The 25,000-nt window shown below is 40.9% G+C and overlaps 1 protein-coding gene across 1 annotated transcript in view; it reads right to left on the bottom strand.

The window, feature by feature from the left end:
• The window catches only part of prss12 (serine protease 12), an 84,987-nt gene that overhangs the window by 16,204 nt on the left and 43,783 nt on the right, over window positions 1–25,000 (bottom strand). Inside the window, exons 8-10 of the mRNA XM_061895186.1 lie at window positions 16,774–16,915; window positions 5,550–5,743; window positions 5,310–5,388 (exon numbers count right to left, since the gene is read on the bottom strand). Coding sequence (XP_061751170.1) covers window positions 5,310–5,388; window positions 5,550–5,743; window positions 16,774–16,915 — 415 coding nt within the window. The remainder of the gene's footprint in view (window positions 1–5,309; window positions 5,389–5,549; window positions 5,744–16,773; window positions 16,916–25,000) is intronic.

Genomic DNA, 25,000 nt, shown 5'->3' with positions numbered 1-25,000 from the left:
TACTACACACAGCAGTACTACACACAGCACTACTACACACAGCAGTACTACACACAGCACTACTACACACACTAGTACTACACACACTAGTACTACACACAGCAGTACTACACACAGCACTACTACACACAGCACTACTACACACAGCAATACTACACACAGCAGTACTACACACACTAGTACTACACACAGCAATACCACACACACTAGTACTACACACAGCACTACTACACACAGCAATACTACACACAGCAATACTACACACAGCACTACTACACACAGCAATACTACACACAGCAGTACTACACACACTAGTACTACACACAGCAATACCACACACACTAGTACTACACACAGCACTACTACACACAGCAATACTAAACACAGCAGTACTACACACACTAGTACTACACACAGCAATACCACACACACTAGTACTACACACAGCAATACCACACACACTAGTACTACACACAGCATTACTACACACAGCAATACCACACACACTAGTACTACACACAGCAGTACTACACACAGCAGTACTACACACACTAGTACTACACACAGCATTACTACACACAGCACTACTACACACAGCAATACTACACACAGCAGTACTACACACACTAGTACTACACACAGCACTACTACACACAGCAGTACCACGCACACTAGTACTACACACACTAGTACTACACACAGCAGTACTACACACAGCAGTACTACACACACTAGTACTACACACAGCAGTACTACACACACTAGTACTACACACAGCATTACTACACACAGCACTACTACACACAGCACTACTACACACAGCACTACTACACACAGCAGTACTACACACAGCACTACTACACACAGCAGTACCACACACACTAGTACTACACACATTAGTACTACACACAGCACTACTACACACAGCACTACTACACACAGCACTACTACACACAGCACTACTACACACAGCAGTACCACACACACTACTACTACACACAGCACTACTACACACAGCAGTACTACACAAAGCAGTACCACACACACTATTACTACACACACTACTACTACACACAGCACTACTACACACACTAGTACTACACACAGCACTACTACACACAGCAGTACCACACACACTAGTACTACACACAGCAATACTACACACACTAGTACTACACAGACTAGTACTACACACAGCACTACGACACACAGCAGTACTACACACAGCAGTACCACACACACTAGTACTACACACAGCAATACTACACACAACAGTACTACAAACAGCACTACTACACACACTAGTACTACACACAGCACTACTACACACACTAGTACTACACACAGCAGTACTACACACACTATTACTACACACAGCACTACTACACACACTACTACTACACACAGCACTACTACAGACAGCACTACTACACACAGCAGTACCACACACACTATTACTACACACAGCAATACTACACACACTAGTACTACACAGACTAGTACTACACACACTAGTACTACACACAACAGTACTACTACACACACTACTACTACACACAGCACTACTACACACACTAGTACTACACACAGCAGTACTACACACACTATTACTACACACAGCACTACTACACACACTACTACTACACACAGCACTACTACACACAGCAGTACCACACACACTATTACTACACACAGCAATACTACACACACTAGTACTACACAGACTAGTACTACACACACTAGTACTACACACAACAGTACTACAAACAGCACTACTACACACACTAGTACTACACACACTAGTACTACACACAGCAATACCACACACACTAGTACTACACACAGCACTACTACACACAGCAATACTACACACAGCAATACTACACACAGCACTACTACACACAGCAATACTACACACAGCAGTACTACACACACTAGTACTACACACAGCAATACCACACACACTAGTACTACACACAGCACTACTACACACAGCAATACTACACACACTAGTACTACACACAGCAATACCACACACACTAGTACTACACACAGCAATACCACACACACTAGTACTACACACAGCATTACTACACACAGCAATACCACACACACTAGTACTACACACAGCAGTACTACACACAGCACTACTACACACAGCAGTACTACACACACTAGTACTACACACAGCATTACTACACACAGCAGTACTACACACACTAGTACTACACACAGCATTACTACACACAGCAATACTACACACAGCAGTACTACACACACTAGTACTACACACAGCACTACTACACACAGCAGTACCACACACACTAGTACTACACACACTAGTACTACACACAGCAGTACTACACACAGCAGTACTACACACACTAGTACTACACACAGCAGTACTACACACACTAGTACTACACACAGCAGTACCACACACAGCAGTACCACACACACTATTACTACACACACTAGTACTACACACAGCAGTACCACACACAGCAGTACCACACACACTATTACTACACACACTAGTACTACACACAGCACTACTACACACAGCACTACTACACACAGCAGTACCACACACACTAGTACTAAACACAGCAGTACTACACACACTAGTACTAAACACAGCACTACTACACACACTAGTACTAAACACAGCAGTACTACACACACTAGTACTACACACAGCAATACTACACACACTAGTACTACACACAGCAGTACTACACACAGCAGTACTACACACACTAGTACTACACACAGCAGTACTACACACACTAGTACTACACACAGCAGTACTACACACAGCAGTACTACACACACTAGTACTACACACACAGCAGTACTACACACACTAGTACTACACACAGCAGTACTACACACACTAGTACTACACACACTAGTACTACACACAGCAATACTACACACACTAGTACTACACACACTAGTACTACACACAGTAGTACTACACACACTAGTACTACACACAGCACTACTACACACACTAGTACTACACGCAGCAGTACTACACACAGCAGTACTACACGCAGCAGTACTACACACACTAGTACTACACACACTTCTACCTTTCCAAGTTTCCTGCTTGATGCATGACAAGAAAGTGTCTCCATATGACAATCTTTACTAGACTGCTTAATAAGAGACACACATATTCACACAGGAAGTTCTGCTTTCATTTAAGTAGGTTTATTGGAGCGTGGGCCAAGCAGCTTGGAAAGTCACATTCTTACCCCACACACACACACACACACACACACACACACACACACACACACACACACACACACACACACACACACACATATATTGTTGTATTTGTTACCTTCTTGAGACCTGTGAAAAATGCGTATTTGTAGATATATAAAGATTAGTATTTCCAACATGAATAATATTTACATACTTTGCAAATACAAAATAGCTTGTTATAAAATCAGATGGAATTTCATAAGAAAAAGTTAGAATTTTGACAATGTTATAATAAAAGTCGTCATTTTACTCAACGCAAGTCAAAATTTTACAAGAAAACTGGACATTTTTGCAATATTGTGATATAAGTTGGAATTTTACTCGATCGCAATTTTACAAGAAAAGTTGAACATTTCGACAATTTTATGAAAAGAGTCGTAATTTTATTCAACAAAAGTCACAAGTTTATAAGAAAACTTCGACAATTTGGGCAAATTCAGAATTTTGCTTGGCAAAATGATGAGAAAAGTCATAATTTTACTACAAAAATGTCAGTATTTTACAAAAAAAACACATCGTCAATACTGTGATAAAAGTCTGAATTGTACATGAAAAATGTCCCCATTTTGCATTAAAAGTTACAATTTTAAATAAAAAAGCCATAATTTTACTAGAAAATATTTCATTATCACAGAAGCATAAGAATATGAGAAATTGCTTTTACTTAATTTATTTATTTGATTTGATTACTTCAAGTTATTACAGTATCTCTCTTTCTCTCGCTCTCTCTCTCTCTCTCTCTCTATATATATATATATATATATATATATATTAATTTTGGCCATCCATCCATTTTCTACTGCTTGTCCCGTTCGGGGTCGCGGGCAAAGGTGGCACATTTCAATTTCTTACACAGACTTTTTATTACATATGTTGACCAGCGGGGGAGCAGTTCACATTTTCACACACACACTTGTTATTTCATGTGTTGACCAAACGGGGAGCACTTCAAATTTTTTACACACACACTTGTTATTTCATATGTTGACCAGACGGGGAGCACTTCACATTTTCACACACACACTTGTTATTTCATATGTTGACCAGCGGGGGAGCACTTCACATTTTCACACACACACTTGTTATTTCATATGTTGACCAAACGGGGAGCACTTCAAATTTTTACACACACACTTGTTATTTCATATGTTGACCAGACGGGGAGCACTTCACATTTTCACACACACACTTGTTATTTCATATGTTGACCAGACGGGGAGCACTTCACATTTTCACACACACACTTGTTATTTCATATGTTGACCAGCGGGGGAGCACTTCACATTTTCACACACACACTTGTTATTTCATATGTTGACCAGCGGGGGAGCACTTCACATTTTCACACACACACTTGTTATTTCATATGTTGACCAAACGGGGAGCACTTCAAATTTTTACACACACACTTGTTATTTCATATGTTGACCAGACGGGGAGCACTTCACATTTTCACACACACACTTGTTATTTCATATGTTGACCAGAGGGGGAGCACTTCACATTTTTACACACACACTTGTTATTTCATGTGTTGACCAAACGGGGAGCACTTCACATTTTCACACACACACTTGTTATTTCATATGTTGACCAGCAGGGGGGCACTTTTAAAAGCGACACGCAGTCAATTTGAAAAGTCCCTCCTTTTTGGGAGCCCCCTCATGTTGATAAATCTCATCACCGTGGGTGCAAATGAGATCTCTATGTTTTGTTTTTTGTAAAAGTGTTTAGCTGCTGTCTTGTCTGATCATATATTTCTGACTTTGCACTTGTCAATGTTTACTTTTGTGTGCACATTAAATCCCCCCAAAAAATCCTAACTTTGGAGCAATGTTCACGGACTGTAGTTTTTGTCTCTCTATTCGATGCAATGGTTTCTGTACTGGGACTACGATTTCAGTCTTAACTTGTTCACACCTCCTCATACGGAAGCTACTTTTCCTTGTTGATGTCTCAAGAAGGGTAAGATACAAGAACACGCACACACACACACACACACACACTTTGAGTGCAGGTGCACAGCTCACCTCAGAGAGTTTTCTCCGCCTATGATTCTCCGCCGTCGAGGATGCACGAGCCGCACGCCACAAAGCGGTCGGACAGGATCTGTGGCGAGAAGTTGATGTGACGACCTTCACATTGTGTTGCTTTTCTCCGACCTTCAGCCTGGAAATGCATCTTTGTACATGTCCGAGCTCTGTGTCAACTTCCGTCTCCGCACATTCGCGCCGTGACGTCATCCGGGCTCATTTGTAAAGCGGACTGACCTTTGACCTCTTTGTAGCCGTAGTCGCAGATGACCCCGGCGTCCTCGCTGTGGCGACAGTTGTGCGTGACGGGCGCCTGTTGTTTGATGCAGTCGGCGATGGCGCGTTCGTGGCCGCCGCACTCCACGTTGTCCAGGTGAATGGGGCCCGTCCCTTCGCCGAAGTACGCCATCACACGGGCCTTGGCCACGCCGCTGCAGGGGGAGGGACTTGTTGGTTATGTCTAAAGAAGACCACGGCTTGTAACAATGAATTAGACTTGTGTCTTGATATATTTACATGGTATTTACCAGACCAGAATATATATACATATATACATATATATATTTACATGGTATTTACCAGACCAGAATATATATACATATACATATATATATATATATATTTACATGGTATTTAACAGACCAGAATATATATACATATATACATATATATATATTTACATGGTATTTACCAGACCAGAATATATATACATATACATATATATATATATATTTACATGGTATTTAACAGACCAGAATATATATACATATACATATATATATATATATTTACATGGTATTTAACAGACCAGAATATATATACATATATACATATATATATATTTACATGGTATTTACCAGACCAGAATATATATACATATACATATATATATATATATATATTTACATGGTATTTAACAGACCAGAATATATATACATATATACATATATATATTTACATGGTATTTACCAGACCAGAATATATATACATATATACATATATATATTTACATGGTATTTAACAGACCAGAATATATATACATATATACATATATATATTTACATGGTATTTAACAGACCAGAATATATATACATATATACATATATATATTTACATGGTATTTAACAGACCAGAATATATATACATATATATATATATTTATATTTACATGGTATTTACCAGACCAGAATATATATACATATATACATATATATATTTACATGGTATTTAACAGACCAGAATATATATACATATATACATATATATATATTTACATGGTATTTACCAGACCAGAATATATATACATATATACATATATATATTTACATGGTATTTAACAGACCAGAATATATATACATATATATATAAATATATTTACATGGTATTTAACAGACCAGAATATATATACATATATACATATATATATTTACATGGTATTTACCAGACCAGAATATATATACATATATACATATATATTTACATGGTATTTAACAGACCAGAATATATATACATATATATATATATTTACATGGTGTTTAACAGACCAGAATATATATACATATATACATATATATATTTACATGGTATTTAACAGACCAGAATATATATACATATATACATATATATATTTACATGGTATTTAACAGACCAGAATATATATACATATATACTTATATATATTTACATGGTATTTACCAGACCAGAATATATATACATATATACATATATATATTTACATGGTATTTAACAGACCAGAATATATATACATATATATATATATATATATATATATTTACATGGTATTTAACAGACCAGAATATATATACATATATATATTTACATGGTATTTAACAGACCAGAATATATATACATGTATACATATATATATTTACATGGTATTTACCAGACCAGAATATATATACATATATATATATATATATATTTACATGGTATTTACCAGACCAGAATATATATACATATATACATATATATATTTACATGGTATTTAACAGACCAGAATATATATACATATATACTTATATATATTTACATGGTATTTACCAGACCAGAATATATATACATATATACATATATATATTTACATGGTATTTAACAGACCAGAATATATATACATATATATATATATATATATATATTTACATGGTATTTAACAGACCAGAATATATATACATATATATATTTACATGGTATTTAACAGACCAGAATATATATACATATATACATATATATATTTACATGGTATTTACCAGACCAGAATATATATACATATATACATATATATATTTACATGGTATTTAACAGACCAGAATATACATACATATATACATATATATATTTACATGGTATTTACCAGACCAGAATATATATACATATATATATTTACATGGTATTTAACAGACCAGAATATATATACATATATACATATATATATATTTACATGGTATTTACCAGACCAGAATATATATACATATATACATATATATATTTACATGGTATTTAACAGACCAGAATATATATACATATATATATAAATATATTTACATGGTATTTAACAGACCAGAATATATATACATATATACATATATATATTTACATGGTATTTACCAGACCAGAATATATATACATATATACATATATATTTACATGGTATTTAACAGACCAGAATATATATACATATATATATATATTTACATGGTGTTTAACAGACCAGAATATATATACATATATACATATATATATTTACATGGTATTTAACAGACCAGAATATATATACATATATACATATATATATTTACATGGTATTTAACAGACCAGAATATATATACTGTACATATATATATATATATTTACATGGTATTTAACAGACCAGGACTCTTCATTCATCATTTCAAAGAAGGTTTGGAAGTTTTACAATACAACTAAAACTATTCTTACTTACTAAACAGCCCCACGTGTGATGTTTGTAGGAGTGTTTTCATGCTTATTTTTACGTGTTGTCATAATGTAATGACACAAGCGTCATTAGCATTAGCCAATGTGCTAACATTTTTACAAGTTTCTGTTTTGGTATTATTACCTTACATTATTTTTGTGTTGTTTCAGATTCACAAATTCCTCAGTAAATTCGTCAAAACGTCAGCGTGGAGTTATTGAGTCTGTTTAGCTGATTGAAAAGTTAGCTTACGCAGCTAGTGGGTCCATGACCATAACTTCTGTTTTGTTGGATCAGCCGTTTTACTGCTGTGGTATTGTAAAATTTGCAGAGCATTTTTGTGCAAATAAATCATTTTGCATGGTATATATGCAGTATCTGCGGCTTATTGTCAGGTGCGGCTAATACAGAAAAAAAAACATATTTAGTGGGTGTGGCTTATATTCGGGTTCACTTTTTAGTCTGGAAAATATGCTACTTATATATTTTTGTATTTCTTGAGTTTTGTAAAAAACCTAAAAACAAGTTTTGATAATAGAACCACTGCAGTATCGACTGATACTATATTTAGTATCGTTACTGTGGATATGTGTAATGATCCTCCCGTGTCCACCGACTGTGTGCAGTATAGCAAATTATAGATTTCCAGCCCTCCGCGTGGCTGCAAGAAGTCTGCAATCAACAAACCTGCCCGTGATGAGAGACCTGGCTTCAAAAGCCAGCGCGTCCTGAGATCCAGTGCCAGAACGTAGCTACCCCTACCAGTACAGTAAGCCCATTACGTCTCCAGTCTTCTCTGCTTGTGCATATTCTCTCTCTGTGTTCCTGTTCATTGTGTCCAGTGTTTTCTCGTTATCGTCCTCCCTCGTTGCCCAGCCGTGTGTCTCGTCTTCCCCGATCCCCTCTGAACTTCCTCTTGCCTGTCTGGATATCCACCTCACGCCTGCCCACTGACCACGACGCCTCGCTCCAGCCCCTTGACCTTCTGCCTGTTTTTGGACTCCAGAGCCTGCTTTTCGCTCTTTGGACTTCTGCCTGGATATCCAGACGCACTTTCGACACCCGCTGGTCACCACCGTCATATAATTGCCACACATAGTCTCACTTCATCTATGTGGATTACGCACACACTTCAGTTAATAAACCCGCTGACAGCTAAGGACGTCACGATTTGAAGAGAATCGGGACCAGTAAAGCGGATTCAAACCAGCAGCGGACAAAGAGTCACTTTTAATGGCAGTCTTTGAAATGCTGTCAATTTCCAACAAGTCTGACGATGAATGAAGCGGCAAGACAAATATAATCAATCAATCAATCAATGTTTACTTATATAGCCCTAAATCACTAGTGTCTCAAAGGGCTGCACAAACCACCACGACATCCTCGGTAGGCCCACATAAGGGCAAGGAAAACTCACACCCAGTGGGACGTCGGTGACAATGATGACTATGAGAACCTTAGAGAGGAGGAAAGCAATGGATGTCGAGCGGATCTAACATGATACTGTGAAAGTTCAATCCACAATGGATACAACACAGTCGCGAGAGTCCAGTCCAAAGAGGATCCAAGACACAGCAGCGAGAGTCCCGTTCACAGCGGAGCCAGCAGGAAACCATCCCAAGCGTAGGCGGACCAGCAGCGCAGATGTCCCCAGCCGATACACAGGCGAGCAGTACATGGCCACCGGATCGGACCGGACACCCTCCACACGGGAGAGTGGGACATAGAAGAAAAAGAAAAGAAACGGCAGATCAACTGGTCTAAAAAGGGAGTCTATTTAAAGGCTAAAGTATACAAATGAGTTTTAAGGTGAGACTTAAATGCTTCTACTGAGGTGGCATCGCGAACTGTTACCGGGAGGGTATTCCAGAGTACTGGAGCCCGAACGGAAAATGCTCTATAGCCCGCAGACTTTTTTTGGGCTTTGGGAATCACTAATAAGCCGGAGTCCTTTGAACGCAGATTTCTTGCCGGGACATATGGTACAATACAATCGGCAAGATAAGATGGAGCTAGACCGTGTAGTATTTTATACGTAAGTAGTAAAACCTTAAAGTCACATCTTAAGTGCACAGGAAGCCAGTGCAGGTGAGCCAGTACAGGCGTAATGTGATCAAACTTTCTTGTTCTTGTCAAAAGTCTAGCAGCCGCATTTTGTACCAACTGTAATCTTTTAATGCTAGACATGGGGAGACCCGAAAATAATACGTTACAGTAGTCGAGGCGAGACGTAACAAACGCATGGATAATGATCTCAGCGTCTTTAGTGGACAGAATGGAGCGAATTTTAGCAATGTTACGGAGATGAAAGAAGGCCGTTTTAGTAACGCTTTTAATGTGTGCCTCAAAGGAGAGAGTTGGGTCGAAGATAATACCCAGATTCTTTACCGTGTCGCCTTGTTTAATTGTTTGGTTGTCAAATGTTAGAGTTGTATTATTAAATAAAGTTCGGTGTCTAGCAGGACCGATAATCAGCATTTCCGTTTTTTTGGCGTTGAGTTGCAAAAAGTTAGCGGACATCCATTGTTTAATTTCATTAAGACACGCCTCCAGCTGACTACAGTCCGGCGTGTTGGTCAGCTTTAGGGGCATGTAGAGTTGGCTGTCATCAGCATAACAGTGAAAGCTAATACCGTATTTGCGTATGACGTCACCTAGCGGCAGCATGTAGATGCTGAAGAGTGCAGGGCCAAGGACCGAACCCTGGGGAACTCCACACGTTACCTTAACGTAGTCCGAGGTCACATTGTTATGGGAGACACACTGCATCCTATCAGTAAGATAAGAGTTAAACCAAGACAGGGCTAAGTCTGACATACCAATTCGTGAGTGTCACTGCAAAGAGTTTGAGCATGACTCAGTGTGACAACCCAATTAGGAGTCAAAGCTAGGCTTTGTGTACATTTTTCCTGTCCCTCCCAGGAGGGTTTTGTGTATCCAACAGCCTTCCGCCACACCCACATGACAAGCACGCTTCTTTACGCTCTCCAGATGTTTCTCAAACCACACGTGCGGCGTTGACCTTTTCTCTCCGTACCACCGCGGTCTCTCTCGGGACACAAAGAGGACCAGACTCACTTTTTGACCTTCTGGTGCCTCTTTTGGGAGCTGCTTTATTTTCCTTCTTAAAAGAGAAACACTGTACCTTTCTTTTCTACAAAGCATTTTTAGCCTCAAACTCACTATGGATCTGATGGGAACTGAGACAACTTGTGGGAGGAAAAGAAGAAAAGCAGATGCCAAGTGGAAGACGTGATGATTGATTTTTGCAGGCGGAGTTGACTTTGGTTAACTTAAAGGATGATGACCCCCGCCCTGCCGCAAATTATATGCATGCTTTTACTTTCAATTGTTTTGTACAAAGCTGACAAGGCCAGGTGCAGCATGTCCGCATGTCCCATCGTTTACCGACCACACAGCGCACCGCTCTATAAATCAATATTATGGGGGGAAATATTTTCCATATATTGGCCGCAGACACACACCTTGTGAGATTATTTATCTATGCAGACACACTGTGTACATTTTTATTTACATACTTTGTTTCCAAGAGGTGTCTGGAATGTGGCAGTAAAACGGCGGATCAAACAAATGGACCCACTAGCTGCACAAGCTAGCTCTCCAATTAGCTAAACAGACTCAATAACTCCACGCTGACGTCTTGGTGAATTTACTGAGGCATTTCTAAAAGTGAAACACTTCAAACAGAATGTCGTTGTAAGTTAATAACACCAACACGGACACTCGAGATTGCATATTAGCTCCTGCTAAGGATGCTAGCTTCATGGTAGCATGTACTCATATGCACGAAAACACCCCTACAGACATCACACATGGGACGCTTTAGTAAGTAAGAATCGTTTTAGTTATATTGTAAAACTTACAGATGTTGCTGGCAGAATCCATAGGTGTAGGAACGCTATGGACGGCTAAAAGACGCAATGGCACTTCTATTGATGGGTGAAAGCTATTTAGCTGATTGAAAAGCTAGCTTGCGCAGCTAGTGGGTCCATGACCATAACTTCTGTTTTGTTGGATCAGCCGTTTTACTGCTGTGGTATTGTAAAATTTGCAGAATATTTTTGTGCAAATAAATCATTTTGCATGGTATATATGCAGTATCTGCGGCTTATTGTCAGGTGCGGCTAATACAGAAAAAAATCAATATTATGGGGGGAAATATTTTCCATATATTGGCCGCAGACACACACCTTGTGAGATTATTTATCTATGCAGATACACTGTGTACATTTTTATTTACATACTTTAATTGTTTCCAAAAGGTGTCTGGAATGTGGCAGTAAAACGGCGGATCAAACAAATGGACCCACTAGCTGCACAAGCTAGCTCTCCAATTAGCTAAACAGACTCAATAACTCCACGCTGACGTCTTGGTGAATTTACTGAGGCATTTCTAAAAGTGAAACACTTCAAACAGAATGTCGTTGTAAGTTAATAACACCAACACGGACACTCGAGATTGCATATTAGCTCCTGCTAAGGATGCTAGCTTCATGGTAGCATGTACTCATATGCATGAAAACACCCCTATAGACATCACACATGGGACGCTTTAGTAGGTAAGAATCGTTTTAGTTATATTGTAAAACTTACAGATGTTGCTGGCAGAATCCATAGGTGTAGAAACGCTATGGACGGCTAAAAGACGCAATGGCACTTCTATTGATGGGTGAAAGCTATTTAGCTGATTGAAGAGCTAGCTTGCGCAGCTAGTGGGTCCATGACCATAACTTCTGTTTTGTTGGATCAGCCGTTTTACTGCTGTGGTATTGTAAAATTTGCAGAATATTTTTGTGCAAATAAATCATTTTGCATGGTATATATGCAGTATCTGCGGCTTATTGTCAGGTGCGGCTAATACAGAAAAAATCAATATTATGGGGGAAAATATTTTCCATATATTGGCCGCAGACACACACCTTGTGAGATTATTTATCTATGCAGATACACTGTGTACATTTTTATTTACATACTTTAATTGTTTCCAAAAGGTGTCTGGAATGTGGCAGTAAAACGGCGGATCAAACAAATGGACCCACTAGCTGCACAAGCTAGCTCTCCAATTAGCTAAACAGACTCAATAACTCCACGCTGACGTCTTGGTGAATTTACTGAGGCATTTCTAAAAGTGAAACACTTCAAACAGAATGTCGTTGGAAGTTAATAACACCAACACGGACACTCGAGATTGCATATTAGCTCCTGCTAAGGATGCTAGCTTCATGGTAGCATGTACTCATATGCACGAAAACACCCCTACAGACATCACACATGGGACGCTTTAGTAAGTAAGAATCGTTTTAGTTATATTGTAAAACTTACAGATGTTGCTGGCAGAATCCATAGGTGTAGAAACGCTATGGACGGCTAAAAGACGCAATGGCACTTCTATTGATGGGTGAAAGCTCTCCGAAGAAGTTATGGTGAGCAAACTTGTCCAAAAGGTTTGGAAGAATAGCACAAACAATAACACACCGTTTCAGTATCTTTGCTTGTTTTCTTTTTTGGAACTATTTGCATTATAGCTGACAGAGAAGAAAAATCCATAAATTTGCTGCACCGTTTTAGAAGCTGAAAAGGTTGGAAGCGTAGCAAAAAAGTAACCATAATTGAAGGCGCATGCAGGATTCTCAACCTTATTTTCATTAGGAGCCACATGGCAGTTATTGCTCTTTTTGCATATAACAGCAAATATATTTGAATATTAATGTTTAAGGATTCACTTCAGGATACTACATAACTGCTTAAATATTAAATATATTTTTATGTACATTGTAGCTGTCACCAGAATTGTACCTTTTTTTTTGTAAATTGAAAAATGGTTCCACAGATTGAAAAACAGGCAACAGAGCAGCCATTGTCTTAGCGTCAAAAATACTGTTGTTTTCACCATTTATTACTGCTTCATGCAAAAATAATCCATGGAGGTTTTTTTACAGTAAAAATGTTTTTGCGGAAAATCTATTATAATTTTAACAGTGTGCAATTTGATGTAAAATTTGCTTAAAAACCTTAAATCAAGTAGATATTGATATTGAAGTATTTATTTGTAGTTCAACAAAAAGGTTTGATGATATAAAGTTTTTGGGTTAACATTAAAGTTTGGAAGATATGCATTTGCATGTTTGTTTTTTGTCAAAAAGGAAGGAGTGAATACATTATCGCGAGAAAGGATAAAGTCATGGCCAGGCTTTCGTGGGCCCCATCCTTAACTTTGACACCCGTGCTAAAAGGTTTAGTGTGTAAAATAAATGCAAATCTCATAAATGCTGTGTTAAAAGTGGGAATGGAGTCAAACAAAGTACTGATAGGATCCAGTTTAAGAAAAATGTTCAGACTCAGTATTTACAAAGTCAAAGAAGAAAAATCCTGATAAACATTTTGAACCTTACAAATCATCTTTTTCCTCCATGCAATCAACCCTGTTTGACCCTGGACTCATAAGGACTGTATTTATTGACAATAACATTGATGTACAGCTGGGAGATGCAAGTGAATGTGTGGCTGTGATAAGAAAAGAGGTGTAGTATTAAATAAGCTCTGCTTCTACCTACTCCTTACCCATAATGCTCAACTTTATCTCTGACTCTGTCCTTTCCGTGCATCCTTTCTCCCGCCGAGACACAAGTGGCCATCCCACTCATTTGCACGTGGATTTAAGGTCTGTTTAAGCCAAATAGAAGACGATCCACATGACTATTTATCGTCCTGTCTTTATCTGCCTGGTATCTAATAAAGGGGCCCCTGCTTGCACTTTGCCTACCTTCTCTGCATCCTGGGATCACGCCGACAGCCGCTGTGCACCAATCATCACAAAGCCTACTTCTTAAAGAGACGCTTTTGGCCAAAAAAACATGAGCACATTATCTTCACATCGGCATCATGAATCCTTTTCTGTTAGACTTGCTCAGAACTCTTTCCCGGTCCGTCTGTACGACTATCCAGGTCAATGCTGCGTGAATGCCAGGAAAAAAAGCTCTGACATGCTTGAGGAGACGCATTTTTTGTGCCAATTGTTGTATAAATTTCCAGTACATGTGTTAAAAACAATGTTTTGTAGACATTTTTCTACAGGAAAAAAAGGCCTTATATTTGGGTGGACACAATATTTTAGTTTTAACATCAAAAGTGGTGACATTTGTTTGCAGCAACCATCACTTTCACCTGTCCACACACCTGTATCCCATCTGTCCACACACCTGTATCCCATCTGTCCACACACCTGTATCCCATCTGTCCACACAGCTGTATCCCATCTGTCCACATACTTGTATCCCATCTGTCCACATACCTGTATCCCATCTGTCCACACACCTGTATCCCATCTGTCCACACACCTGTATGCCATCTGTCCACACACCTGTATCCCATCTGTCCACACACCTGTATCCCATCTGTCCACATACCTGTATCCCATCTGTCCACATACCTGTATCCCATCTGTCCACATACCTGTATCCCATCTGTCCACACACCTGTATCCCATCTGTCCACATACCTGTATCCCATCTGTCCACATACCTGTATCCCATCTGTCCACACACCTGTATCCCATCTGTCCACACACCTGTATCCCATCTGTCCACACACCTGTATCCCATCTGTCCACACACCTGTATCCCATCTGTCCACACACCTGTATCCCATCTGTCCACACACCTGTATCCCATCTGTCCACACACCTGTATCCCATCTGTCCACATACCTGTATCCCATCTGTCCACATACCTGTATCCCATCTGTCCACATACCTGTATCCCATCTGTCCACACACCTGTATCCCATCTGTCCACACACCTGTATCCCATCTGTCCACATACCTGTATCCCATCTGCCCACACACCTGTATCCCATCTGTCCACATACCTGTATCCCATCCGTCCACATACCTGTATCCCATCCGTCCACACACCTGTATCCCATCTGTCCACATACCTGTATCCCATCTGTCCACACACCTGTATCCCATCTGTCCACACACCTGTATCCCATCTGTCCACATACCTGTATCCCATCTGTCCACACACCTGTATCCCATCTGTCCACATACCTGTATCCCATCTGTCCACATACCTGTATCCCATCTGTCCACATACCTGTATCCCATCTGTCCACATACCTGTATCCCATCTGTCCACACACCTGTATCCCATCTGTCCACATACCTGTATCCCATCTGTCCACATACCTGTATCCCATCTGTCCACACACCTGTATCCCATCTGTCCACATACCTGTATCCCATCTGTCCACATACCTGTATCCCATCTGTCCACATACCTGTATCCCATCTGTCCACATACCTGTATCCCATCTGTCGACATACCTGTATCCCATCTGTCCACACACCTGTATCCCATCTGTCCACATACCTGTATCCCATCTGTCCACATACCTGTATCCCATCTGTCCACATACCTGTATCCCATCTGTCGACATACCTGTATCCCATCTGTCCACACACCTGTATCCCATCTGTCCACATACCTGTATCCCATCTGTCGACACACAACTTCAGCGTCCTGATCGGTCCATCCGTCGTCACACACGGTCCCCCACTGGCCAGACAGGTAAAGCTCCACCCGCCCCTCTCTTAGGGTTTCTCCCCCCACCAGCCTCATGGGAACACCTGTACAACACACACACACGCGCACACACACACACACACACACACACAAACATGCTGCAGTTAACGGGACAGAAGATGAAGATGACAGAGCCTCCACAAGAGAAGAAAGTATGGATGTCATAGTTTTGCAGATACTTTGGTGTTGTGGTTTTCAGCAGCCTGATGATACTGCGGTGATGCGTGTCGATATCAAGCGGTATATGGAGTGCTTAGCGGGAATACAAATTGTGTGTTCCTACAAAACAGGAAATGTGGCAAGAAACCAGATGAATTTAAAGCGTGTTTATGTCCTTTTTGTATTGAGCTGTCTAAAAAAGATCATTTTTAAAACAGGAGTTCTTAACCTTTTTGACATTGGGTCCCAAGATTTCCACTACAGGAGGAGCCGGGGCACACGTAAATATCAACACTGAATTAGTCATCTTACTTTTAACTTGAAATATTTTTTGATAATTTCATTTATACAATTATGCAGTGCTACAATAAATACATTCTAACTAAATTACAAAAATGATAATAATACATTTGTTTCTTAAATAAAATTCAAGTGCAAACAAAAGTACAGATTCACTACTTACGTCATATTTGTTGCGCTAAAGAAGACTTCTTCTGTTAGTTTGATATTGTCATTACTGCCACAAGTGGTGGAAAAGTGTATTACAACTGAGTACGAACCCCAGCTGAGAATCTCTTCTTCTTTTGTCGGCCGTCTCAATTGCATCAGCGGCCCAACAGTGGTTAAGAAACAGCGGTGGAAAACACATTTCAGGAAAGCAAACCATCAATCAATCAATCAATGTTTACTTATATAGCTCTAAATCACTAGTGTCTCAAAGGGCTGCACAAACCACCACGACATCCTCGGTAGGCCCATATAAGGGCAAGGAAAACTCACACCCAGTGGGACGTCGGTGACAATGATGACTATGAGAACCTTAGAGAGGAGGAAAGCAATGGATGTCGAGCGGATCTAACAGGATACTGTGAAAGTTCAATCCACAATGGATTCAACACAGTCGCGAGAGTCCAGTCCAAAGAGGATCCAAGACACAGCAGCGAGAGTCCCGTTCACAGCGGAGCCAGCAGGAAACCATCCCAAGCGTAGGCGGACCAGCAGCGCAGAGATGTCCCCAGCCGATACACAGGCAAGCAGTACATGGCCACCGGATCGGACCGGACCCCCTCCACACGGGAGAGTGGGACATAGAAGAAAAAAAAAAGAAACGGCAGATCAACTGGTCTAAAAAGGAGGTCTATTTAAAGGCGAGAGTATACAAATGAGTTTTAAGGTGAGACTTAAATGCTTCTACTGAGGTGGCATCGCGAACTGTTACCGAGAGGGTATTCCAGAGTACTGGAGCCCGAACGGAAAATGCTCTATAGCCCACAGACTTTTTTTGGGCTTTGGGAATCACTAATAAGCCGGAGTCCTTTGAACGCAGATTTCTTGCCGGGACATATGGTACAATACAATCGGCAAGATAAGATGGAGCTAGACCGTGTAGTATTTTATACGTAAGTAGTAAAACCTTAAAGTCACATCTTACGGTATTAGCTTTCACTGTTATGCTGATGACAGCCAACTCTACATGCCCCTAAAGCTGACCAACACGCCGGATTGTAGTCAGCTGGAGGCGTGTCTTAATGAAATTAAACAATGGATGTCCGCTAACTTTTTGCAACTCAACGCCAAAAAAACGGAAATGCTGATTATCGGTCCTGCTAGACACCGAACTCTATTTAATAATACAACTCTAACATTTGACAACCAAACAATTAAACAAGGCCACACGGTAAAGAATCTGGGTATTATCTTCGACCCAACTCTCTCCTTTGAGTCACACATTAAAAGCGTTACTAAAACGGCCTTCTTTCATCTCCGTAACATCGCTAAAATTCGCTCCATTCTGTCCACTAAAGACGCTGAGATCATTATCCATGCGTTTGTTACGTCTCGCCTCGACTACTGTAACGTATTATTTTCGGGTCTCCCCATGTCTAGCATTAAAAGATTACAGTTGGTACAAAATGCGGCTGCTAGACTTTTGACAAGAACAAGAAAGTTTGATCATATTACGCCTGTACTGGCTCACCTGCACTGGCTTCCTGTGCACTTAAGATGTGACTTTAAGGTTTTACTACTTACGTATAAAATACTACACGGTCTAGCTCAATCTTATCTTGCCGATTGTATTGTACCATATGTCCCGGCAAGAAATCTGCGTTCAAAGGATTCCGGCTTATTAGTGATTCCCAAAGCCCAAAAAAAGTCTGCGGGCTATAGAGCATTTTCCGTTCGGGCTCCAGTACTCTGGAATGCCCTCCCGGTAACAGTTCGCGATGCCACCTCAGTAGAAGCATTTAAGTCTCACCTTAAAACTCATTCGTATACTCTAGCCTTTAAATAGACTCCCTTTTTAGACCAGTTGATCTGCCGTTTCTTTTCTTTTTCTTCTATGTCCCACTCTCCCGTGTGGAGGGGGTCCGGTCCGATCCGGTGGCCATGTACTGCTCGCCTGTGTATCGGCTGGGGACATCTCTGCGCTGCTGGTCCGCCTACGCTTGGGATGGTTTCCTGCTGGCTCCGCTGTGAACGGGACTCTCGCTGCTGTGTCTTGGATCCTCTTTGGACTGGACTCTCGCGACTGTGTTGTATCCATTGTGGATTGAACTTTCACAGTATCATGTTAGATCCGCTTGACATCCATTGCTTTCCTCCTCTCTAAGGTTCTCATAGTCATCATTGTCACCGACGTCCCACTGAGTCATCATTGTCACCGACGTCCCACTGGGTGTGAGTTTTCCTTGCCCTTATGTGGGCCTACCGAGGATGTCGTGGTGGTTTGTGCAGCCCTTTGAGACACTAGTGATTTAGGGCTATATAAGTAAACATTGATTGATTGATTGATTGTTTGACAGCCATACTTGCAAGACAAAACAAAAATAATTGTACGTATTACAAGAAAGTAAGGAACTGCTTAAATATTATATTAATATTTATGTACTTATAACAATGTTATAGACTAATGATACTATTTATAGTCTCGGAGAAGAAGGGGGTGTAAGCAGTGTTCATTTTGTTGACTAAAAATGTTGGTCTTAGTTATCGCCAACATTTTGATGGCAGTTTTAATTTAGTTTTTGGACTCCGGCTTATTAGTGATTCCCAAAGCCCAAAAAAAGTCTGCGGGCTATAGAGCATTTTCCGTTCGGGCTCCAGTACTCTGGAATGCCCTCCCGGTAACAGTTCGCGATGCCACCTCAGTAGAAGCATTTAAGTCTCACCTTAAAACTCATTCGTATACTCTAGCCTTTAAATAGACTCCCTTTTTAGACCAGTTGATCTGCCGTTTCTTTTCTTTTTCTTCTATGTCCCACTCTCCCGTGTGGAGGGGGTCCGGTCCGATCCGGTGGCCATGTACTGCTCGCCTGTGTATCGGCTGGGGACATCTCTGCGCTGCTGGTCCGCCTACGCTTGGGATGGTTTCCTGCTGGCTCCGCTGTGAACGGGACTCTCGCTGCTGTGTCTTGGATCCTCTTTGGACTGGACTCTCGCGACTGTGTTGGATCCATTGTGGATTGAACTTTCACAGTATCATGTTAGACCCGCTCGACATCCATTGCTTTCCTCCTCTCTAAGGTTCTCATAGTCATTATTGTCACCAATGTCCCACTGGGTGTGAGTTTTCCTTGCCCTTATGTGGGCCTACCGAGGATGTCGTGGTGGTTTGTGCAGCCCTTTGAGACACTAGTGATTTAGGGCTGTATAAGTAAACATTGATTGATTGATTGAGTTTTTAGTCATAGTCTTTTGATGAAAATTTAGTTTAGTTTCAGTCATATTTTAGTCATCTAAATTGATTTAGTTTTAGTAAACTAACACTTCTGTAAATTGTATTGACTAAAATATAAAGCATAAAGGATAAAGCATATTTCAAGGTGTCTTGAAATCACTTTTATCAAGGTTTGTACAGAAAGTAAATCCCCAACAAGAAGGGTTTAACTCAGGGGACAGTTGGTCAAAGACTTTTGCTCAACCAAATGAACGATGACCTTAAGGGGGCGTAACCCAAAATAATAGAGAAGCTCTGCCTTACTTGCAGCCTAAAGCACCACATTTGTCAATATAAACTGCTATCAAAGAGTTGTAGTTGCACACTACACTTCCAACGTCTTCAAGGCAGAAGCTTATTAGAAAGTATCTTGTAACAAATGTGTCCGCGCGTTTAAATAACTTAATCAAGAGCTTAGATAAATGAATTATTGTGACTTTTAGTTGTCCCCAAAAACATGTCATTAAATCAAAACACATTTAAAGACGAGATGTTCTTATTCAAACGGGGATAGCAGGTCCATTCCTTGTGTCATACTCGATCATTTCGCCATATTGCCATATTTTTGCTGAAAGGATTTAGTAGAGAACATCCACGGTAAAGTTGGCAACTTTTGGTCGCTAATAAAAAAGCCTTGCCTGTACCGGAAGTAGCAGACGATGTGCGCGTGACGTCACGGGTTGTAGGGCTCCTCACATCTGAACATTGTTTATAATCATAGACTCCAGCAGCAAGAGCTATTCAGACCGAGAAAGCGACAATTTCCCCATTAATTTGAGCGAGGTTGAAAGATTCGTGGATGAGGAAAGTTAGAGTGAAGCACACACAAAAAAAAAAAAAGAAAAGGCGATGGCTCCAGGCGATGGGAGTGGGAGCGTTTCAGATGTAATTAGACACATTTACTAGGATAATTCTGGAAGATCCCTTATCTGCTTATTGTTTTAATAGCGTTTTAGTGAGATTGTAAAGTCATACATGAAAGTCGGATGGCTGCGGTGAACGCCAGTGTCTCTGAGAGAAGCCGAGGAGCCAAGATCACAGCTGTCTTTTTGAGGTCCCATAATCCACTGAAGTCTCCGGTAAGAGCTGACTTGTTATCACAATTTTCCCATCCAAAAACTTGCTGGTTGACGTAGAGAAACATGTTGGCTTGGCCGCTCTGTGTTAAAGCTGCAATCCACTGCTTTCCACCAATAGCATTCTTTTTTTATAGTCTCCATTATTAATTTGAACAAATTGCAAAAGATTCAGCAACCCAGATTTAGAAATTACTGTTTAATTATGCGATGAAAACAGACGACTTTTATCCGTGTGTGTTGCTGGGCTAATATGTCCGCTACAACCCCAGACGTCACATACGTGTGTCATCATACGCCTCATCATTCTGCAACGTTTTCAACAAGAAACTCCGTGGGAAATTTTAAATTGCAATTTGGTAAACTAAAGCGGGCGTATTGGCATGTGTTGCAATGTTAATATTTCATCATTGATATTTAAACTATCAGACTGCTAGTAGTGGCTCTCAGTAGGCCTTTAAAGACAGCATAACATAAGTTTTGTGCTTTTCATACTCACCATTGTTCTTGAAGTCATTTCCCTTTCACGTAATAAAAGTAAGTACAATGAGTCGTGCTGATATCGTATCGGTGCACAGCCAGTGAGGATTTATAAATGGAAGGTAGTAGAGATTGCCAGCTTCCAGTGAATCTATAGATTTTAGGGTCAAATTTATCAGGGTAAAAACTCTGAAATGTACACTAAATGACTGTAAATTTAAAAACGGTACCACTGTTGTTTTCACAACGATACAATTGTGGTGACTGAGAAGCCAGATTTGTTTGTACCGTAAAATCTAGGGCCATTGTTTTCACAGTACAACGCTGCTAATGGAGAAACAGTATCACTCTTATTTTATCAATCAATCAATCAATGTTTATTTATATAGCCCCAAATCACAAATGTCTCAAAGGACTGCACAAATCATTACGACTACAACATCCTCGGAAGAACCCACAAAAGGGCAAGGAAAACTCACACCCAGTGGGCAGGGAGAATTCACATTCAGTGGGACGCCAGCGACAATGCTGACTATGAGAAACCTTGGAGAGGACCTCAGATGTTGGCAACCCCCCCCCTATAGGGGACCGAAAGCAATGGATGTCGAGCGGGTCTAACATGATACTGTGAAAGTTCAATCCATAGTGGCTCCAAGACAGCAGTGAGAGTCCCGTCCACAGGAAACCATCTCAAGCGGATCAGCAGCGTAGAGATGTCCCCAACCGATACAGGCGAGCGGTCCATCCTGGGTCCCGACGAGCGGTCCATCCTGGGTCTCGACTCTGGACAGTCAGTACTTCATCCATGGTCATCGGACCGGACCCCCTCCACAAGGGAGGGGGGGACATAGGAGAAAGAAAAGAAGCGGCAGATCAACTGGTCTAAAAAGGAGGTCTATTTAAAGGCTAGAGTATACAGATGAGTTTTAAGATGAGACTTAAATGCTTCTACTGAGGTAGCATCTCGAACTGTTACCGGGAGGGCATTCCAGAGTACTGGAGCCCGAACGGAAAACGCTCTATAGCCCGCAGACTTTTTTTGAGCTCTAGGAATCACTAATAAGCCGGAGTCTTTTGAACGCAGATTTCTTGCCGGGACATACGGTACAATACAATCGGCAAGATAGGATGGAGCTAGACCGTGTAGTATTTTATACGTAAGTAGTACCGCTAAATTCTAGCAACTGAGCTGCTTTTTTGTAACAGTACATTGCAATAAATGGAAAAGCAGTACCAAAGTTATTTTACCGCAAAATTCTGGCAAATGGGCTGCTGCTTTTCTGCTGAAAAATTGAGGTCCATTGACTTGAGCGGGTGTTGTTGGTACCAGTGAGGATTTTACACTACATTTCAGTGACTGAGCTGAAATCTACTGACTTTTTTACAGTGCAGCCTTGCGGACATGCCAGTGTGAACATGTACCATGCCAGTGTGAACATGTACCAGCTTGCGGACATGCCAGTGTGAACATGTAGCAGATTGCGGACATGCCAGTGTGAACATGTAGCAGCTTGCGGACATGCCAGTGTGAACATGTACCATGCCAGTGTGAACATGTAGCAGCTTGCGGACATGCCAGTGTGAACATGTACCATGCCAGTGTGAACATGTACCATGCCAGTGTGAACATGTAGCAGCTTGCGTACATGCCAGTGTGAACATGTACCAGCTTGCGGACATGCCAGTGTGAACATGTACCAGCTTGCGGACATGCCAGTGTGAACATGTACCATGCCAGTGTGAACATGTAGCAGCTTGCGGACATGCCAGTGTGAACATGTAGCAGCTTGCGGACATGCCAGTGTGAACATGTACCAGCTTGCGGACATGCCAGTGTGAACATGTACCAGTTTGTGGACATGCCAGTGTGAACATGTACCAGCTTGCGGACATGCCAGTGTGAACATGTAGCAGCTTGCGGACATGCCAGTGTGAACATGTAGCAGCTTGCGGACATGCCAGTGTGAACATGTAGCAGCTTGTGGACATGCCAGTGTGAACATGTACCAGCTTGCGGACATGCCAGTGTGAACATGTACCAGTTTGTGGACATGCCAGTGTGAACATGTACCAGCTTGTGGACATGCCAGTGTGAACATGTACCAGCTTGTGGACATGCCAGTGTGAACATGTACCAGCTTGCGGACATGCCAGTGTGAACATGTAGCAGCTTGCGGACATGCCAGTGTGAACATGTACCAGCTTGTGGACATGCCAGTGTGAACATGTACCAGCTTGTGGACATGCCAGTGTGAACATGTAGCAGCTTGCGGACATGCCAGTGTGAACATGTACCAGCTTGTGGACATGCCAGTGTGAACATGTACCAGCTTGTGGACATGCCAGTGTGAACATGTAGCAGCTTGTGGACATGCCAGTGTGAACATGTACCAGCTTGCGGACATGCCAGTGTGAACATGTACCAGCTTGCGGACATGCCAGTGTGAACATGTAGCAGCTTGCGGACATGCCAGTGTGAACATGTACCAGCTTGTGGACATGCCAGTGTGAACATGTACCAGCTTTGTTAGACATCTTTCAGCAGGTTAAAGCAAAAGGCAGGACAGACCACATTTGTCCCCTCATTGAGAAAAAGGCTGCAGTTGCTAAAGCAGGCAAACATGCTGCTGCTGGCTTTTATTTGAGGTCTGGAAGAGATCTTCTCTGCTCCGTAGAGAAGTGGACTCAGGAACTTG

The sequence above is a fragment of the Nerophis ophidion genome, linkage group LG01, assembly GCF_033978795.1.
Source record: "Nerophis ophidion isolate RoL-2023_Sa linkage group LG01, RoL_Noph_v1.0, whole genome shotgun sequence".
NCBI classification, from domain to species: Eukaryota; Metazoa; Chordata; class Actinopteri; order Syngnathiformes; family Syngnathidae; genus Nerophis; species Nerophis ophidion.
This window is presented reverse-complemented; position numbering and strand designations above follow the sequence as displayed.